The 18,909-nt window shown below is 36.9% G+C and overlaps 1 protein-coding gene across 2 annotated transcripts in view; it reads left to right on the forward strand.

Moving 5' to 3' along the window:
• Window positions 1-16,899, forward strand: part of KNL1 (kinetochore scaffold 1) — a 63,917-nt gene extending 47,018 nt beyond the window's left edge. For both annotated transcript variants that reach the window (XM_079769373.1, XM_079769374.1), the window contains 12 exons: window positions 25-115; window positions 715-831; window positions 1,859-1,946; window positions 3,614-3,691; window positions 3,855-3,894; window positions 4,996-5,097; window positions 6,576-6,676; window positions 9,233-9,301; window positions 9,994-10,103; window positions 10,297-10,415; window positions 11,546-11,668; window positions 12,422-16,899. In XM_079769373.1, the coding sequence (XP_079625499.1) occupies window positions 25-115; window positions 715-831; window positions 1,859-1,946; window positions 3,614-3,691; window positions 3,855-3,894; window positions 4,996-5,097; window positions 6,576-6,676; window positions 9,233-9,301; window positions 9,994-10,103; window positions 10,297-10,415; window positions 11,546-11,668; window positions 12,422-12,536 (1,153 nt within the window). In that variant the 3' untranslated portion in view covers window positions 12,537-16,899. The remainder of the gene's footprint in view (window positions 1-24; window positions 116-714; window positions 832-1,858; window positions 1,947-3,613; window positions 3,692-3,854; window positions 3,895-4,995; window positions 5,098-6,575; window positions 6,677-9,232; window positions 9,302-9,993; window positions 10,104-10,296; window positions 10,416-11,545; window positions 11,669-12,421) is intronic.
• The last annotated feature ends 2,010 nt before the right edge of the window (window positions 16,900-18,909 follow it).

Below are 18,909 nucleotides of genomic sequence, written 5' to 3' on the forward strand. Positions count from 1 at the left end.
CTAATTAACTTTTCTATATTTTAGATTAAAGCTTTCTGTATTGAACCAAGATAAACTGTTGACTGATGTAAACAGGAACCTGTGGGGGAAAATGAGACATTGCTCTGATGAGGAGGTATGTTTGTGTCATTTTCTGAATAGGAACCAGTATAGACATTTTGAACAATTCTTATTAAGAAATAGACAATTATTACTTGGTAATTAGTGATGAGTTCTTTAACTTACTTCTCAGGTATATGTTACCAAGGATTTATTTAAGTATACATGAGTAATTGTTAATACATAATTTTTTCAAACCTGAAATTATCAATTTAATATATGAAATATAATTGAAGTTTATTTAGAGTTCTCTCCTTCTTGTTTGCCTTTCACTTAGATTTACATGAGGAAAGATTTAATTTATCAAATAATAAGTTACTCGTTTCATATGTGCCCTAATATATTAAAAGAGTTTTATTAAGTAAGAGCCTGTCATTTTTAAATTTGTAATATAAATAAAGTGAATTAAAAGCAGGAATCAAAATTAAAATTTTTGGTTGTGCTTTTAAACTATTAAATTGAATTAAATTTGCAAATGAGAAGTGCCCTGTCTTAGGAATCAGAGTGTAGAATGGGCAAAGCTTAGTGTGTATCATCTGAACCAGCCTTCTCAGATCATTTGCTTTTTCAACTCATTTGTTTTAGTACATTGTAGCCTTTGACTTTTCCTTACAGCTGAAGGCCTTTGGAATTTACCTGAACAAAATAAAATCACATTTTACCAAGATGACCAAAATCTTCACTCACCAAGGAAAAGTGACTCTCTATAGCAAACTGGTACAGTCAGCTCAGGTAATTTGACACAGTAAATAAAATAGAAAGAAAGGTCTATTAAAATTACTTTATGGTAATTTTACTAATGTGGGCCTATTATCTCAAATGTGTTATCCTTTATACATATTGAAATAAAACAATATAGGATTCTGATCTTTCATTGCTAAGGACTATACTATAGTATTATCTTCCATATAGTTCATACCTAACTGTGTACGTTTGTGTATGTGTTTAAAGAAGCATGTTCCAAAATGATTGTCCCTTAAGAAAGGTTCCGTATTTAAAAACTTTCTATTAGCAAATAAATCTGGGAAATGTAACATGTAATATTACCCTTTCAGAGAAATTATAATAGACTAGAGGCCCAGCGCACGATTCAATCGTGCGGGTAGGGTCCCTAGGCCCAATGCTGCCTCCGCCGCCGCCACTGAGCTGCCAGGCTGTTGGGATCACCAGCTCATCCCCAGCCGCTGCCGCTGCTGCTGGGGCTTGAGGCGCTGACGAAGGGGAGCACGGCAGGGGATCCGGGTGCGGACAACCGGCTCCCCGCCTCCGATGGCAGTGGAGCTGGGTGTCCAGGGTGTCCGAGGCAGCCCCCCTCAGCGGCTGCCAATCCAGCCGTTGAGAGGCGGGGGGGCGGGGGGGAGTCCTGCGCCTCTCAATGGCCGGATATGCCACCCCGAGTCCCGCCCCCCAGCCTCCCACCGCCCAATCGTGGGCGTAGCGGAGTGATGGTTATTTGCATATTGCCTTTTTATTATGAAGGATACCATATTAATGTCTTTCTTTAAAAGTCTAAAAAGAAAAAAAACGTAATTCTATTGGACCAGTGTTTCCCATATGCATTTGACCACAGAACATTATTTAATGAATTCTTTTTTTTTGAAGTAAAATTTAAGTCTAGACTGGCAACTTTGACCTTCATTTTAAGATCTGCCTATTTATCATTTAGACATAGCAGTTATATCAGCTGTTTGAAACATGATAATGTTATAATGTTTTGTTTGGAACTTTAACTTGACAGTCTATACTATTATGTGTTTAGAATGAGAGGGAGAAACTTCAGTTAAAAATAGATGAGATGGACAACATACTTAAGAAGATTGATAACTGTCTCACTCAAGTGAAAATAGGTAAAGTATTTGGAAAATTTTTCAAAAGAAAATTTAATTTTATCTAAATGCTTCCTTTTGTACAGATTGCTGGTATCACTATGCTGAAACCTTGTATCAGTAGCTTGAGATATTAAATTAGATCAAATTAAAGCTCCTTTACTATGCTCCTCCATAACACTATCAACAAGAGATGCCCAAAATTGGAAAGCTCTTCATAACCTAGACCATAATCTGTTTTTTTTATTTTGTTTTTGTGTGTTTGTGTGTGTGTTTGTTTGTATGTGGGTATCCAATTGGTCATTGGTTTTGTTTTGTTTTTTTAAGATGCCAATTTTAAAAATATATATATTTTATTGATTTCAGAGAGGAAGGAAAGGGAGAGAAATATCATTGATTGGCTGCCTCTTGCACGCCCCCTACTGGGGATTGAGCCCACAACCAGGCTATGATGCTCTATCCACAGAGCCAAACAACCAGCTAGGGCTTTTTTTAAAGATATATATTTTTATTTATTTCAGAGAGGAAGGGTGAGGGAGATAGAGATAGAAACATCAATGATGAGAGAGAATCATTGATCGGCTGCCTCCTGCACACGCCCTACTGGGGATCGAGCCTGCAACCCGGGCATCTGCCCTTGACCAGAATCGAACCTGGGACCTTTCAGTCCACAGGCTGATGCTCTATCCACTAATCCAAACCGGCTAGGACCATAATCTGTTTTTTTAATAGATGAACTTATCTCAATTTAAAAATGAGCCTTTTGCTCTGGCTGGTGTAGCTCAATGGTTGAGCAGTGACCTATGAGCAAACGGGAACATTGTTTGAGGTAAAGCTGGAGATGTCACTAGGGGCCAGGCCAAAGAGGATGTTAAGCATTGGCTGACGTGTAGAGATGGGATTTGAATAAATCAAGAGTAAATGTACTAGTAAGACTGGTATGGTTAAGAAAGGACAGTACCCTGGCAGGGTAGCTTAGTTGGTTAGGAGCATTGTCTCGATACACCAAGGTTTCAGGTTTGATCCCCAATCAGGGCACATATAAGAATCAACCAATGAATGCATAAACAAGTGGAACAACAAATCAATATTTTTCTCTCTCTCTAATCAAAATTTTTAAAAAGAAAGGATGGTAGCTTATATTAAGGAAAGATGGTGATGGTGGAGGAAAAAAAAATATTCAACAAAGTAATTTTTTGAGGTAAGAATCTAAACTTGGTTTGGATTGCGGGGAGAAAACGGAATTTTAAGGATGACTCCAAGGTTTGTTTGTGTGTTTTTTTCTTTATTGTTGACACCCTTACTGGATGACTCCAAGGTTTTAGAAACAAATTAATTTAAAAATTTTAAATGTGTGTGCATGCAGTATCTGTTCCTGCTTAGTTCACAGGGTTACCTAACAATAACTTTGATTATACAAATTTATATAAACAATTTCCAACTCAGAATGGTCCTTGAAAAGCTGCTACTGGAGATCATTGCTATCTGGCTCAAAGTTCAGTTGTTTGCTACTAGAAGCAAGTTTTTGTATGAAATTATAATTATGTCTCAGTGCTTTATTGGCAAGGAAAAGGGGAAAGATGAGTGTTTGTCAGATTCTTAATTCATTTTAGGAGCATTTTTCTTTTCATGTTCAGTTTTTAAATTATTTTTGACTGGGTTATTCTAATGCATATTGTTTACTTTAGAAAGTAAGAATTTAGAGGATGAAGAGAAAGACAGTCCTGTGGAAGAATGGGATTCTGAAATGAGAGCTGCAGAGAAAGGTAACTGAATTAATAAAAAAGATAAATGGGGAAAACACCCTTTTGTTCTGTGATTATTTAGGTGACATTAATTGAACTAGAATTTTCAATAAATAGATGATTTTTGTAGCAACATTTTAGTGTGTCTACTCTGATAGATTTGTTTTTATTTTTCTTTTCAAAGAACTGGAACAGCTGAAAACTGAAGAAGAAAAGCTTCAAAGGTCAGCCTTCATTTTGAGTGTTAAAAAATATGCGAAACTTCATAAGGGTAAATGACTTTCTACCCCCAGAAACTGATAAGATTGGGAACATGATTATTGACTAAGGCCGATTCAGGGCTTTGACCTTGACCCCAGGGTTGACAATATTTTCTAAGCACTATTGTTTACAGGGCTTTACTCCAAGGCAGTATTTCTCAAGCTTTAATAATAACAGGATCCTTTTTTTTTTTTTTTTTAATCCTCATTCGAGGATATTTTTTCATTGATTTTTAGAGAGACAGGAAGGTGGGGGTGGAGGGAGAGACATCGATATGAGAGAAAAACATTGATTGCTTGCCTCCCACGTTCACCCCAACTGGGACCAGGGCTTGAACCCAAAATCCAGGTATGTACCCTGACTGGCTATTGAACCCAAGACCTTTTGGTGTATGGGACAACGCTCCTACCAACTGAGTAACACTGGCCAGGGCTCAGGATCCTTTTAAAGGAAATAAACCTAACATTAAACTATATTTATAGTATACTTAAGTAAGTATTAGTAAGTATAAAAAGAGGTATATATTTCTTATACTCATGAATTTTATTTAACTAAAAGACTAAAATCAAATATAAATAATGACAAAACCAGTAAAATTACAATTGATAACATTAATTTGACAGGTGATAATGTTTGGCTGAAATTAAATTGATGCTAGCAGAATGACTAATAAAGCATCAGTTCTATTTAGATCTGATAAACTAAATTAAACCAAATGAAGGCACTGAAATTATGGTATGTCTCAGTTTTAAGGTAGACAATCTCATAATCTGCATTATGCTTATATTTTATAAAAATGAAAATGTAAATTTTAATCTCAAAGATTATTAAGGATATCTTTATGGATTCTAATTTGAGAGCCATTGATATAATCCTTTCCTAATTAGACCTATGCTTCTAGATTAATGCTCATTCTAAAAACCCATTGAGAATGCAAAAATGGATGCCATTCACCTCTTTGGGGAGCCATCTAGCATGTAACTTCTTATCACAAACCTTTTATTTTAATAGAGTATGAATTCTCTAACAATGGACTTACCTTTCTGTGAATACTTTTTTTGCAGAAATCTCTCAGAACTAGAGGTACAGAAAGAGCAGACCCTTGCTCAAATAGACTTCATGCAAAAACAAACAAATACAACTGAAGAGCTGCTGGATCAGTTGAGGTAAAGAAAAACTAATGTCATTAGTTTGCATTTTATCCTGTGCCTTTGTGGTTGTCTAAACCTACTAGAGCATTTGACATGTGTTTGTAGTATTTATCACTGTTTTTAACCAATGTAGCCTCAAAAAGAGCCAATGTACTCAGTACTTTAAGTTGAATGTATACAAGGTGAAAAAAAAAGGGACATCTGTAATACTTTCAATAATAAAAATAGGTGGGTACCTTTCTCAGTTCTGGTGCTCTCTGCTGGGTGGCCCTGCTTTGGGATTAGACTCCAGAATTCTCAATGGCAACCCCCCACAGCTGAGATATCTCTCCAAAACTTCAGTTGCTGTTTGTGGGAACCTGGCCAGCCCTTTTGCGCCTCCACCCCTCCTACCAGTCTCTATGTGGTCTTCACTTTCCATCCTCAGTTATCAGGGTTCTCTCCAGCGAGTCTTCAATTATTATTCAGGAAGTTTTTCTGTATTTTAGTTATAATTTCAGTTTGGTTCTGGGAGCATGTCCGTGCAGCATTCACTTACTCTACTGCCATTTTTAATCTCCTCAACAATAAAGATAAAATTAAAAAAACAAAACAAAGAAAGAACATACACAAGATGGGAGAGCCGTGGAATTAAAATGTTAAAATATTGCTTATTTCTGTCAAAAGCATGTTTGTACATTCACAATATTTGAATTAAAATGTTGTCTCCTGCCCTGCTGGGGTGGCTCAGTGGTTGAGCGTCAACCTATGAACCAGGAAGTCACGGTTCAGTTCCTGGTCAGGGCACATGCCTGGGTTATGGGCTCCATCCCCAGTGTGGGGTGTGCAAGAGGCAGCCGATCAATGATTCTCTCTCAACATTGATGTTTCTATCTCTCTCTACCTCTCCCTCTCTGAAATCAGTAAAAACATATATTTTTTAAATGTTGTCTTCTGCCCTGGCTGGTATGGCTCAGTTGGTTGAGCCTCATCCCATGCACCAAATTCCCAGTCAGGGCACATACCTGGGTTGCAATCAGGGCACATTCCAGAGTTGCGGGCTTGATTCCCAGTAGGAGGAATATAGGAAGCAGCCAATTGATGTTTCTTTCTCTTTCATTCTCTCTCTCCCCCTGTCCCTTCCTATCTCTCTAAAAACAATAAAAACGTATACTTTAAATATATATATTGATTTCAGAGAGGAAGAGAGACAGAAACATCAATGATGAGAGAGAATCATTGATCGGCTGCCTCTTGCACACCCCACACTGGGAATGGAGCCTGCAACCCGAGCATATGCCCTGACTGGGATTTGAACTGTGACCTCCTGGTTAATAGGTTGACGCTAAACTAAGCCATGCTGGCCAGGCAATAAAAACATATTTAATAAATAAGTTGTCTCCCAATCCAGTCAAAAACTAGCAGCTGCTGCTGGTACTTTTTGGGTGGTATCTGAAGTTAACTCTCTTCTTTTATCTCAAAAACAAATTTTTTTGACTTGTTTATCTCTCCAGCTTGTCTGAATGGGATGTCATTGAGTGGAGTAATGATCAAGCTGTATTCACCTTTCTTTATGACACAGTAGAACTCACCATCACTTTTGGAGAGCCAGTAGGTGAGTAGCAAAAGTAAGATAATTCTGCAGAAAACTATATGGCTAAACTCAAATCTTTATTTTAATATAATAATAACTATTAACATTAAAGCACTACTGAAACTCTTAGAAGAGGTGGCCACCTCAATTAGTGAGAATAGAATTTTATTTTATTAGATAAAGAGTAAAATAAAAATTCAGCCTGGCTGGTGTGGCTCAGTGGTTGAGCATCGGACCATGAACCAGGTCAAAGTTCGATTCACAGTCAGGGCACATGCACGGGTTGTGGACTCACTCCCTGCTAGGGGGTGGATAAGAGGCAGCCTCTCTCATTGATGTTTCTCTCTATATATCCACCTCCCTTCCTCTCTAAAATCAGTAAAAATATATTTTAAAAATTCAGCTAATGAAAGTGCCCTTTGTACAGTAGAAATTTTGCCTATTTAAATATTGATCAATATGCTATTCAAATCTATTTACTGTGAGTTCCTCTCTTCTGTTTCTTTTGTGATAGAGAATTTACTCTAATAGCTGGTGACTCTTGACTGTATTTTTGTACTTCAGTTAATCTAAAAGTTAATTGAAAGTCCCGTGTATATTGGTGGGCTCATCAAAGTAGGTAGACATCACTATATGGTGACTGGAGAGAATACTAGCTGTTTTGTTAGATTTGTCTGTTAGTATCTTTAGGTCTTTTCTCTTGAAACAGTTAATTTTGTCATAGCCAACTATGGGTAAACATGGACAAATTGGAATTTAGGATCTTTACATTCTTCCAGCCTCTAAACATGTCTCTCTTGAAAAGTTACTTTTCTCAGTGAATAGCATCAACTTCCATTCAGGTCCAAAATTAAAACTTAGCAATCACTCTATATCTCTTTCTCCCATACCAGGCATATTTAAATCATTAATAAGACTGATTTTAACTTAATATTAATCCACTTTTTTTTTTTTTTTTTTGGCTCTTCTGTCCATAGTCATCTCTAACCTAGATGGTCTTTTTGGATCTTCTCTTTTTCCTCTCCAATTCATTCTCCTTCTGTAGCCATAATGATAGTTGGAAATCTGATTATGCACCTACTACTCTTAGACTAATGACCAAAATATTTAATATAACCTATAAAGCTCTTCTTTTCTTCCTTTTCCTGCCTCTTCTTACATTGTTATTTTTATGTCAGGCACAATGAATTTCTTTTATTTTCCTAAAACAGGGGTGGAGAAACTTTTCTGCCAAAGGCCATTTGGATATTTATAACATCATTCACCATACATAATTATCAATTTAAAAATTAGCCTGCTTATATTTGGTCAAACATTTAATTAACTCACCCCTAATGCCTGGCAGGGTCAGACCAAATGATTTCACAGGCCTTATATGGCCCATGGGCCAGATGTTCCCCACCCCTGCTTTTAAAAGATCATGGTTTTTTATTCTCAGTCATATTCTATTTTACCTCAGCACCTACATACTGATGTTTTTTTAGTCCTGGGAGCTCTTTCCCTGTTTTAGTCCATTTGGATTGCTATAATAAAATTACCATAAACTGAGTAGCTTTTAGGCAACAGATGTTTATCACAGTTCTGGAAGCTGGAAATCTGAGATTAGGAAGCCAGCATGGCCAGGTGAGGGCCCTATTCCAGGTTGCATGCTTCTGATTGTATCCTCACATGACAAAAGGCCAAGCTAGCTAAGCTCTCTAGGTTCTCTTTTATAGGAGGTCTCTACCCACATTACCTAAGCACCTCCCAAAGGTCCTACTTTCTTATACCATCACCTTGGACATTAGGATTTCAACATACGAATTTGGAGGAAACACAAATGTTTAGATAGCACCCCCTCTTCACTAAATAAGTTTCTACTAATAATTCTTATACGCGCAGCTTAATTATCACTTTCTTAGGAAAGTCTTATCTATTATACCTATTTCCTCTGCTACTTGCCCTCCTGTTATATGTTCTCATTGCTTCCTGCAGTTTTCCTTAATAATGTTTATTACTGTTTGTAGTTCTTGGTGTGTTTATTACTGCAGTTATCTGTGTGTTCCCCTGAGTTGTAAGCTTCCTAAGAGTATAGATTGATTGTGTCTATTTGTCTCATGATTGTATCCAAAGTAAAAAGAATCAGAATTTGTGAGATGGGAGATAACTCTAGAATCTGGCGAAGCAAGCAGCTATTCTGGTTACCTAAAACTCATTACTGTAATGCTAAAAACATAAATGATTTTTACTGTATTTGTGCAAAGATAGTAGGTATGGGAGGTCACAGCCTCTTTATATGGTTCCTGAAAATAATATCTTTGCACAGCAGTTAAGGAGCAAAGGAGGAGGCCTTGATAAATATATTATAAATACATTACACCTTAAGTTTCTTTCAAAGGCCTGCCAATCAGTATAGTTTAGCAGTCCAGGGGAGCCTTTACCATATAGAGAGAATAATATGATTCAAGTATATACCTTCAACTGCCTATGAAAAAGTCCTGCTACCCGGAAAGAGTAGGATTCTAAAGTACTTGAGTTGTATATAGTTTAAAATCAGATAGTGAAAAGAAATACTGTCCTTATTCTGGTTCTTCCTAGTTGGTCTCCCTTTCCTGAACAAGGCTAATAGGAGGACTGTTGACCTGAATTTTCAATCTCTGTTAGATGGTAAGTTCAATGCATTTAAGCCATTAAAAATGTGTTGGAAATTTACAAGTGTGAATTGCTCCTTGAGAATTCCACATACTAAGTTAAATATAAGCACTAATAATAATAATTTGTCCTTAGAAATGTGTAGTAGACATAAACTGCTAGGATAATGTTCCAAATATTGGGTAGGTTTTAAAAGAAATGATTTATTATTATTATGACTATGCCTTGAACAATAATAATAGCTAGTTCCATAATCTAAAAATTACCATTGTGAGTATTTGTTCTGTATTAGGCATGTGTATTACTTACATCAACACTATGAGGAAGGTATTATTCCCCATTTTACATATTAGGGACCTACAGCTCAAAAGAAATATGGGTTGTGCTTAGGATCATTCAGGTAGTAAGGAAAGACAGGTTTAAACACAGGTTTATGTTACATTTAAGCCTATGCTCTTAACCAAGTTTTATTCTGTATGTGATAAAAACTTACATTTTTATAAGAATGTCTTATGTGAATCATATATTCTGATTCATGTGTTTGAAAATAAAATAAAGAGGATACTTAGACACCTAGTAGTTTGAAGGTATTTTTAGTTTGTATAATATTTCTAGTTTATATGTTTTTCTTTTTTCTAGCTTACATATTTATATAAAATATTTGAATAATTAATACCTGCTTTTGATTTGTTTTCTTCCTTCCTCAGAGGATAAAGCTCCTCCTTCCTCCCTTTTAGTTCATAAGCTTATTTTTCAGTACATTGAGGAACAGGAATCCTGGAAGAAGAAATGTACAACACAGCATCAGGTACCCAAGGTAATTTCTAATTGAAGTATATAAAGGCAAATTATGTTATCTGTCCCAAAAAGCAAAACTAAAATTTTATGTGTGTAATAGTGTATCATGAAATGATAAATATATTAAATCATTTAACTTTGGGGCATTCTTTATTAAAGAGCCACTAAACACTGAAATGTTTTTATAATTTTTTTTCTTCTGTTTTTCCCAGATGCTTCAAGAAATCTCACTGGTAATAAGCCGTTGCAGACTCCTTGGAGAGGAAATTGAGTTTTTAAAGAGATGGGGACCAAATTATAACCTAATGAACACAGATGTAAATAATACTGAGTAAGTGTAGTTCCCTAGGGCTGCCATATACGTGTACTGCAAACCGGGTAGCTTAAACAACAGAAATTTATTATCTCACAGTTCCGGAGGCTGCAAGTCTGAGAGCGAGTTGTCAGCATGGGTGGTTCCTTCTGAGGGCTGTGAAAGAGAACCTGTTTTATGCCTCTCTCCTAACTTCTGGTGATTTGCTGGCAATATTTGGCATTCCTTGGCTTGTAAATATGTAACCCCACTATCTGCGTTCACCTTCACATGATATTCTTCCTGTGTGTATGTTTGTGTTCAAATGTCCCCTTTTTATAAGGACACCAGTAATTGTGGATTAGGAACCCTCCATACTTCAATAGACCTCATCTTAAGTGCATTGACCTTATTTCCAAATAAGGCCACATGCTGAGGTGCACTGGGGTTAAGGCTTCAACATATGAACTGGGCGGAGGGCACAGTTCAATCATAAAAGTAATTAGTAGAAAACTTTTAAAAATATTTTGAGCCCTAGCTGGTTTGGCTCAGTGGATAGAACGTCGGCCTGCAGACTGAAGGGGTCCCGGGTTCGATTCCGGTCAAAGGCACATGCCCGGGTTGCGGGCTCGATCCCCAGTGAGGGATGTGCAAGAGGCAGCCAATCAATGATTCCCTGTCATCATTGATGTTTCTATCTCTCTCCCTCTCCCTTCCTCTCTGAAATCAATAAAAATGTATTAAAAATATTTTGAATTTCATAACTAGTAATGAAAAGCCAACCATAATAATACTTTGTTCCAGATGTTATACCTTCTGGCTATCTGATATGGACAAAAAATAATGTACACTTTCCCTCTCAGTGTGGCTCACTTGGTTAAGCATTGTCCCATGCACCTAGAGGTCACCTGTTCGATTCCTGGTCAAGGCACATGCCCAGGTTGTGGTTTTGATCCCCAGTAGTGGGGCATGTCGGAGGTAGCTGCTCTCATATCAATGTTTCTTTCTCCCTCTCCCTCCCTCCCTCTCAAGATCTATAAAAACATTTTTAAAAAAGGAAAAAGAAATAATGTACACCTAAGTTTCACATGCCATTGTAAAAGGAAAATATATTTGTGTTTTATTCTGTTTTTGTTTTGTATTTTAATTGAGGATTTCGTCTTTTACAGATTGAGGCTCTTATTCTCCAGCTCTGCAGCATTTGCAAAGTTTGAGATAATGTTGTCTCTCTCAGCACATTATCCATCTGTCCTATTACCTTTCTCCATTAAAAATCACCTTGGAAACATCAGGTGAGTGAAGGGCCAGCAGAATAGCACTTTCAACTACTGTTTTACCTTTGTTATATTATTTGAAAGATCCTTCACAGTGGTCAGCAAATGATAGACCATAATGAGAATCAAATGTTACTTCTCTGACTTCATTTTGAGGAATTTGTTCTTTTAAGGTCAGTGACATTCACTGCTATGTCCAGAGGCTGCTGGAGACCACTGGTCTGTTTTTTCATACTGGATCCACTTTTTTAACCCTCTTACCTAAAATAGGAATTAAGGAAAAAATCCTGCATAAGGGTAGCCCAGGTCATATATGAACACCTTTTATGCTCTTAAAATAGAATAATCATTTGAAAAGCTGTGCAGTCATAATGCTTTTCTCAATTAGCCTATAGAACAAGACCTAAAAATATTTAATTCCTACTATATATCGTGTGACTTTTTAGACACACTGATGACAGATTGTAAAATGGCAGAATTTAGAATGTGCGCACCTCAAATCCATCAGCAAATACCAACAGTCCAACAGTTTAGATTTTTATAGCCAGAGAAAGCAGCTAGGCCAAGATAACTCATAATTGCATACAGAATTGGTTCTTAGGCTTTGTTTTTAGACTCTCAGTTCAAACTGAATAGTTTAATTATTTCCAAAAATGTCTATTTGTGCTTCCTGGGACTCAGAGACTATACCAAAAAAAAAACACGAGTTCCACTGAAATGGAAATAAGTGTAAGTTTCCAGAAAATTTAATTTACCTTTTGTTCTTTCCAGCCATGATGACATTTCCGCCCTTCTATCTAAAGTGCCACTGGAGAAAGACTACTTAAAGAATGTAGTCAAGCAAATTTACCGAGATCTGCTTCAGGGCTGCAATTTCCACCAGTAGACCCTTGGACCACAGCTGTAACAACCAAGCACAGTACACTTAATAATAATTTATGTTAGAATCTCCATTGCTATTTAATCTTCATCTTCAGGTCCTAGAAAGAAGCCTAGTAAAATTCCTTCTGATGATTTCCTAGTTAATTGGTAGGGTTAATTTTTAAAGCTCTACAATCAGGAATAATGAAAGGCCTCAAATAGCCTGCTATCAACTTGCTTATTTTTCTACTAAAAGTTTAAGTGATAGAAAGTATAATTTTGTAGGGAAAGATCATTGATTTTGGCCCAGTATATATATGTAAATATATTAATATTGATTTTGTGTTTGTGATGTAGTAAGGAGATATATAGAAATACCCAGTGACATTTAGAGTGATACCATAAGGCAGTTTCCATCTTTCTGAAGGTTGCCTTACAGCGATATTCTCAACTCCTTTTATTAAATAATTACACTTTAAATAATACAACACCCAAAAGAGCAAATTTGTCAAATTCTGGCAGTAGTAATGAATTTACTATAAGTATTGGTTTCTGAAGCTATACCTTTCTTAATATAAAAAAATAAAAATATCCATTTATATTGATTGAGCATTATTATCTGTGATGATATAAACAAATAGAAAAGACTTTTACCCAAAGTTTAGTCAAATCCTAATCATGACCATTTTTGTTTATATTTAATTCTAAACTAAAATATATTAGCATTTTTAAACTAATTCATCTTATTATTTTACTTCATACTTGAAGATCAGGTTAAAGTCCTGTGTTTCCCTCTTGGTTTGCTTTGAACTTCTGAGTTATTAGTCAAAAGATTACATGGTCTTTTAAGCTTTAAAAGTCAACACAACTCATTTGCCATACAAATCAAGATGCAGACGTTCCCTATTTCCATGACCTCCTTGAAAAACTTTTAAAGTTACCAATATGATCTGTTTCCCATGTAACTTAAATTACTTTTCTTACTGGAGTTGTTTTGTTTATTTTCTGTAAGCCTAAAAGTAGAAGTTTTGTTTCATGCATTTTGGTAACCTGGAATTATCAGTTCCAAAATGATTTGGCTTGTAATGATGATTTCTGCTTTCTTGTGTTTGGAGTACATAATTGTAATATTTACTTAGTTATTTTATTTTTTTTTTCAAAGTATTGCCTATTTTTAAAATTCTTGGAAGTTTTCCTTTACTGATTGGAAGCAGATTATTTTTTGCACTATTAAAATAAGTTTATTATGTGAAATATTTTTTAAGCAGTGTCTCCTTATGAATTGAAGAGTGTTTTTACCATGTATCCAAAAGACCTCTGAAGGTATGACAAAGAAAGCTCCCTCTAGATGTATCAGGATGATGCTCTCACCAACTGAGCTACCCAGCCAGGACTAGTATTTTTTTTTCTTTTTCTTTTTTTAAAATATATTTTTATTGATTTCAAAGAGGAAGGGAGAGGGAGAGAGATCTAGAAACATCAACGATAAGAGAGACTCATTGGGGGGAATAAGGACACATATGTAACACTCTAATCAATAAAGAAATTTAAAAAAAAAAAAGAGAGAGAGAGAGAATCATTGATCGCCTGCGTCCTACACACCCCCCTACTGAGGATCAAGCCCTTGACTAGATACGAACTCGGGACCCTTCAGTCCACAGGCCGGACTCTTCAGTCCACAGGCTGATGCTCTAGCTCAGTGATGGGCAACCTTTTGAGCTTAGTGTGTCAAACTTCGCCAAAAAACTGAGCATAACCCGGGTAGTGTGTCACTTTGAGAAAAAAACATTATTTCGCAAATGTTTCATCCTCGGTATGCGGCCGCCTTAGCGGCCGCGTGTCATCAGAAATGGCTACGCGTGTCAGTGCTGACACGCGTGTCATAGGTTCGCCATCACTGCTCTAGCCAGTGAGCCAAACTGGCTAGGGCTAATATTCTTATTTTTAAAAATGTTTAACCTCAGTCTAATCATGAGGAAGTAACTAAATCTAGATTGTGGGACATTTTCTAGAAACCTGGCTTGGACTCTTCAAAAATGTCCATGTTATGAAATCAAAGCAAAAAAAAAAGACAGGGGAACTCTCCTAGATTACAGGAGACTAAAGAGACAAAAAAAACCAATGCTTAATCCTTGATTGAATTCTGTATTAAGAAAACAACATACAGCCCTAGCTGGTCACGGGTTCAGTTCTGGTCAAGGGCATATGCCTGGGGTTGTGGTCTCGATCCCCAGTAGGGGGCATGCAGGAGGCAGCCGATCAATGATTCTCTCTCATCATTGATGTTTCTATCTCTCTCTCCCTCTCCCTTTCTATCTGAAATAAACAAAAATATATTTTATAAGAGAAAACCTGTAAAGGATATTTTAGGGATACTTGGAAATTTGAATATAAACTATATATTAGATTATATTCTCTTTTTTTCAAGTTAATGGAAACAAATCTTTATTAAGTAACTTTTAATATCAGAAAAATAAAACTTATAATTCTCTTTACAGCAAATATATAATATCAGGGCTTTGGCCATCTTAAGTTAAAGGCCCTTTATCATAAAATATATGGTTTTAAACTTGACTCAAATTGAATTTATAATCCCTATAACTTCCCTACATATATATAACAAAAGAGAAGTAAAATTAGCAAATACTAAACTATATTGATAATTTATCATTCTTAGTTTGTGGTTTTAGAAACAGTACACGCACCTAATATATATGTCGATTCCTTGGCTTATTAGTTGCAGTGTACAATGTAACAAAATACATGCTTGGCGAACATTCCTTCATATCTACAAGACAGCGCTAAGGATTATGTTTCAATACTGACATCTAACTATCCTACAAGCAATTAGCATTACATCATAATATGCCATCAAGGCAATTTTTTATACTGAAAAAATCAAAATAAAAACTGTTATTTGTAAACTTTTATACAAAATGTAACTCTTCAAGTGAAAATAAAAAATAAGATTTGTCCATGTACTATTCAATACACATAGGATAGATTATATTCTTGTGTTAGTGTTTAATTCCTGGGTGTGATAATAGTATTATGGTTCTATGGGAGAATGACCTTATTAGGATATAATGTCTACAACTTAATATGTGTGTATGAGAGAGAGAAAATGGGAGAAAGTAAATATAGCAAAATGTTAACAATTGATGAATCTAGGTAATTGGTACATGAGTGTTTAATTGCACCATTCTTTCAACATTTCTGTAGGCTTTATTTTTTTCAAAATAAAAAATTGGTTTGCTTGGTGACTAAGTATCTAGAGATAGTATAATTCTGAGATTTAATTCAGGCTTTAGGGAAGCCTCATGAACCACTACTGCAGCTGGTTTTTAGGCCAAATTTAATTTCTTTCTGTCCTAGACTATACCAAGTTCTTGCTCTGATGTTCCCCAATCCTTTGAAATTTTTCCAAAAGGAAGAGTTTTTATTGTTTTCATTTTTAAAATCAGACCTAAGTCTGTATTAGTTTTTAAGTGGGTAAAACATTCACATGATCCAGAATTCAAAAAGTACCAAGTAAAATGTTTCATCTTTCCTCTACCCCAAGACACCCAAGCTTCCCTTCTTGGAGACAGCCAATGTTACCAGTTTATTGTCCATCCTTCCGAACCTATCCTATAATACAAAAGCAAACATGTGCAAGTAGGTATGAGTGTATAAATATTCTCTTTTTTACACAAATACTAGCACATCAATACATTGTCTTTCATTTTGCCTTTTTCACTTAACTACATGTCTTGATAGGTTCAGTTCAATACATACAGAACTTATAACACATATTTTTTCCTTTTATTTAAATGGTAGTTCACTGAATGGATGTACCATAGTTCTATAGATAGATATGTAGGTTATTTATCACTTTTTAATACTGTAAGCAATGCCAAAATTTTGCATATGTTTATTTGTAGAATAACTTCCCAGAAATGGAGCTGTTGAGTCAAAGACTAGTTGCATTTGCAATTTTATTTTAATTTTTTATTTAATGTATTGGGGTGACATCTATAGTAATAAAAGCGTAATATGCTAATTAGACCAGACAGCCAAACAACCTTCCAGACGACCTTCCAGATGAAGCTGGGGCTGCAAGGGCTGAGGCAAGCCACCGAGGCTGCAAGGGCCGAGCCCCTTGCACAAATTTCGTGCATCGGGCCTCCAGTTGGTTAATAAAATACAGATTTCAGGTGTACAATTCTATAATACATCATCTGTGTATTGTGTGTTCACCCAAAATCAAGTCTCCTTCCATCACCATTTATGCCCCCTTTACCTTCTACCCCCCCACCCCCCACATTTGTAATTTTAATAGATATCATATCACCACATTGCCCTCTAAAATAGTCATATAAGTTCTACTAGCAATGAGTGCCTGGTTCCTTCCCAAAACTTACTAATACAGTACATTTTAACCTTTTAAAAAAGTGTTTTTTATTGATTGATTTTAGAGAGAGGAACGGAGAGCAAGCGAGACAGAAAAAAGCATCGATTTATTGTTCCACTTAGTTCTGCATTCTTTGGTTGCTTCTTGTGTGTGCTCTGACTGGAGATTGAACCCGCAATCTTGGTGTATCACAAACTTGGTATATCTAACCAATTGAGCTACCTGACCAGGACCCCAAACTTTGTTATGGTATTTCAGTGCGATTTTAATTTGCATTTCTCTTATTATATGTGAGGTTGAGATTCTTTACATATATATCAGAGCAATTTATAAAAATTGATTTTAGAGAAAGGAAGGGAGAAACTTCAATTTGTTGTTCCACTTATGTTTTAAAAATACATTTTTATTCTCTTTTTAAAATACATATTTTTTATTGATTTCAGAGAGGAAAGGAGAGGGAGAGAAATATCAATGATGAGGTAGGATCATTGATCGGCTGCTTCCTGCACATCCCACACTGGTAATTGAGCCAGCAACCCAGGCATGTGCCCTCACCAGGAATTGAACCGTGATCTCCTGGTTCATAGGTTGATGTTCAACCACTGTGCCACACCGGCCAGGTAGTTCCACTTATTTATGCATTCATTAGTTGCTTCTATGTGCCCTGACCAGGAATCTAACCCGCAACATTAGCACATCATGCCGATTTTCTAAACAACTGAGCTACACAGCCAAGGCCTATCAGAGCAATTTTTACCTCCCCTGTGTACTGCAAGCATGTCAAACTTGCAGCCCACGATAAATATTTTTGTAGCCCAGCCAATATAATAGTATGTAAAAAACGTTTTAATAAAAATGTTGTAGCCCTAGCCGGTTTGGCTCAGTGGATAGAGCGTCGGCCTGCGGACTAAAGGGTCCCAGGTTTGATTCTGGCCAAGGACACATGCCCAGGTTGTGGGATCGATCCACCCCATTGGGGGATCTGCAGGAGGCAGCCAGTCGATGATGTTTTTATCTCTCTAGTTCTCTCCCTTCCTCTCTGAAATCAATGTTTTTTAAAAATTTTGTAACTTAATCCTATCTAATAAAAGTATTATGCAAATTGATCATCACTCCGCTACACCCACCAACCAATCAGGAGTGAATATGCAAATAAACCCAACCAAGATGGCTGCAGCCATGGAGAGCAGGAGGGAGGCTTGGGTTTCCCCAGCAATGGAGGAAGCCAAGCTTTCCGCCTGCCCTTGCTGGCCTTGGGGGCAGAGCCAGGCGATCGGAGCCAGCTGGGGGTCCCCTGCCCAGGGCCCAAGCCTGGCCAGAGGCTTGCGGCCTTGGCCGGGGGGTGGAGCCGGGCGATCGGAGCGAGCTGGGGGTTCCTTGCCCAGGGCCTGAAGCTTTAGGCCTTGGCAGGGGTAGAGCCAGAGAACGGAGGAGATAGGTGTGAACTACAGAGGAAAACCTTTTCTGACCCCTCATTGGCTAAGCTCCCTGTATGCCACTGGTAATATTCTTAGTAACTTGGGTATAAGAATCCAAAAAGGTGATCTAGGGCTTTTCCACCACACTCCTGGAGAGAAAAAAAGAAGGTCCACTGCTGGAGGGCTAAGAAATGTAATATCCTGCCCTAGGCGGTTTGGCTCAGTGGATAATGCCTAGGTTTGCCAACCGCAGGATCCGGGTTAGATTCTGATCAAGGGCATGTACCTAAGTTGCAGGCTCCTCTCTGGCTGGAGCCCAGGTCAGGGCTCATGCAGGAGGCAACCAATCAAAGTGTTCCTCTCACTTTGATGTTTCTGTCTTTCCCTTTCTCTTCCACATTCTCTAAAAATCAATGGAAACATATCCTCAGGTAAGGATTAAAAAGAAAGAAAGAAATGTCATATCCTATGAAAGAGACATCTTGAAAATGCCTAAAGAAAGTTGTCATTTTTTCATGGTGAAGGGACCGGAGTCCTTGTTGATGAAAACACCTGGTGGCTGCGGTGACTGGCAGTGGCTGCAGCAG

This window comes from Cnephaeus nilssonii (genome assembly GCF_951640355.1).
Source record: "Cnephaeus nilssonii genome assembly, chromosome: 4".
NCBI lineage: Eukaryota > Metazoa > Chordata > Mammalia > Chiroptera > Vespertilionidae > Cnephaeus > Cnephaeus nilssonii.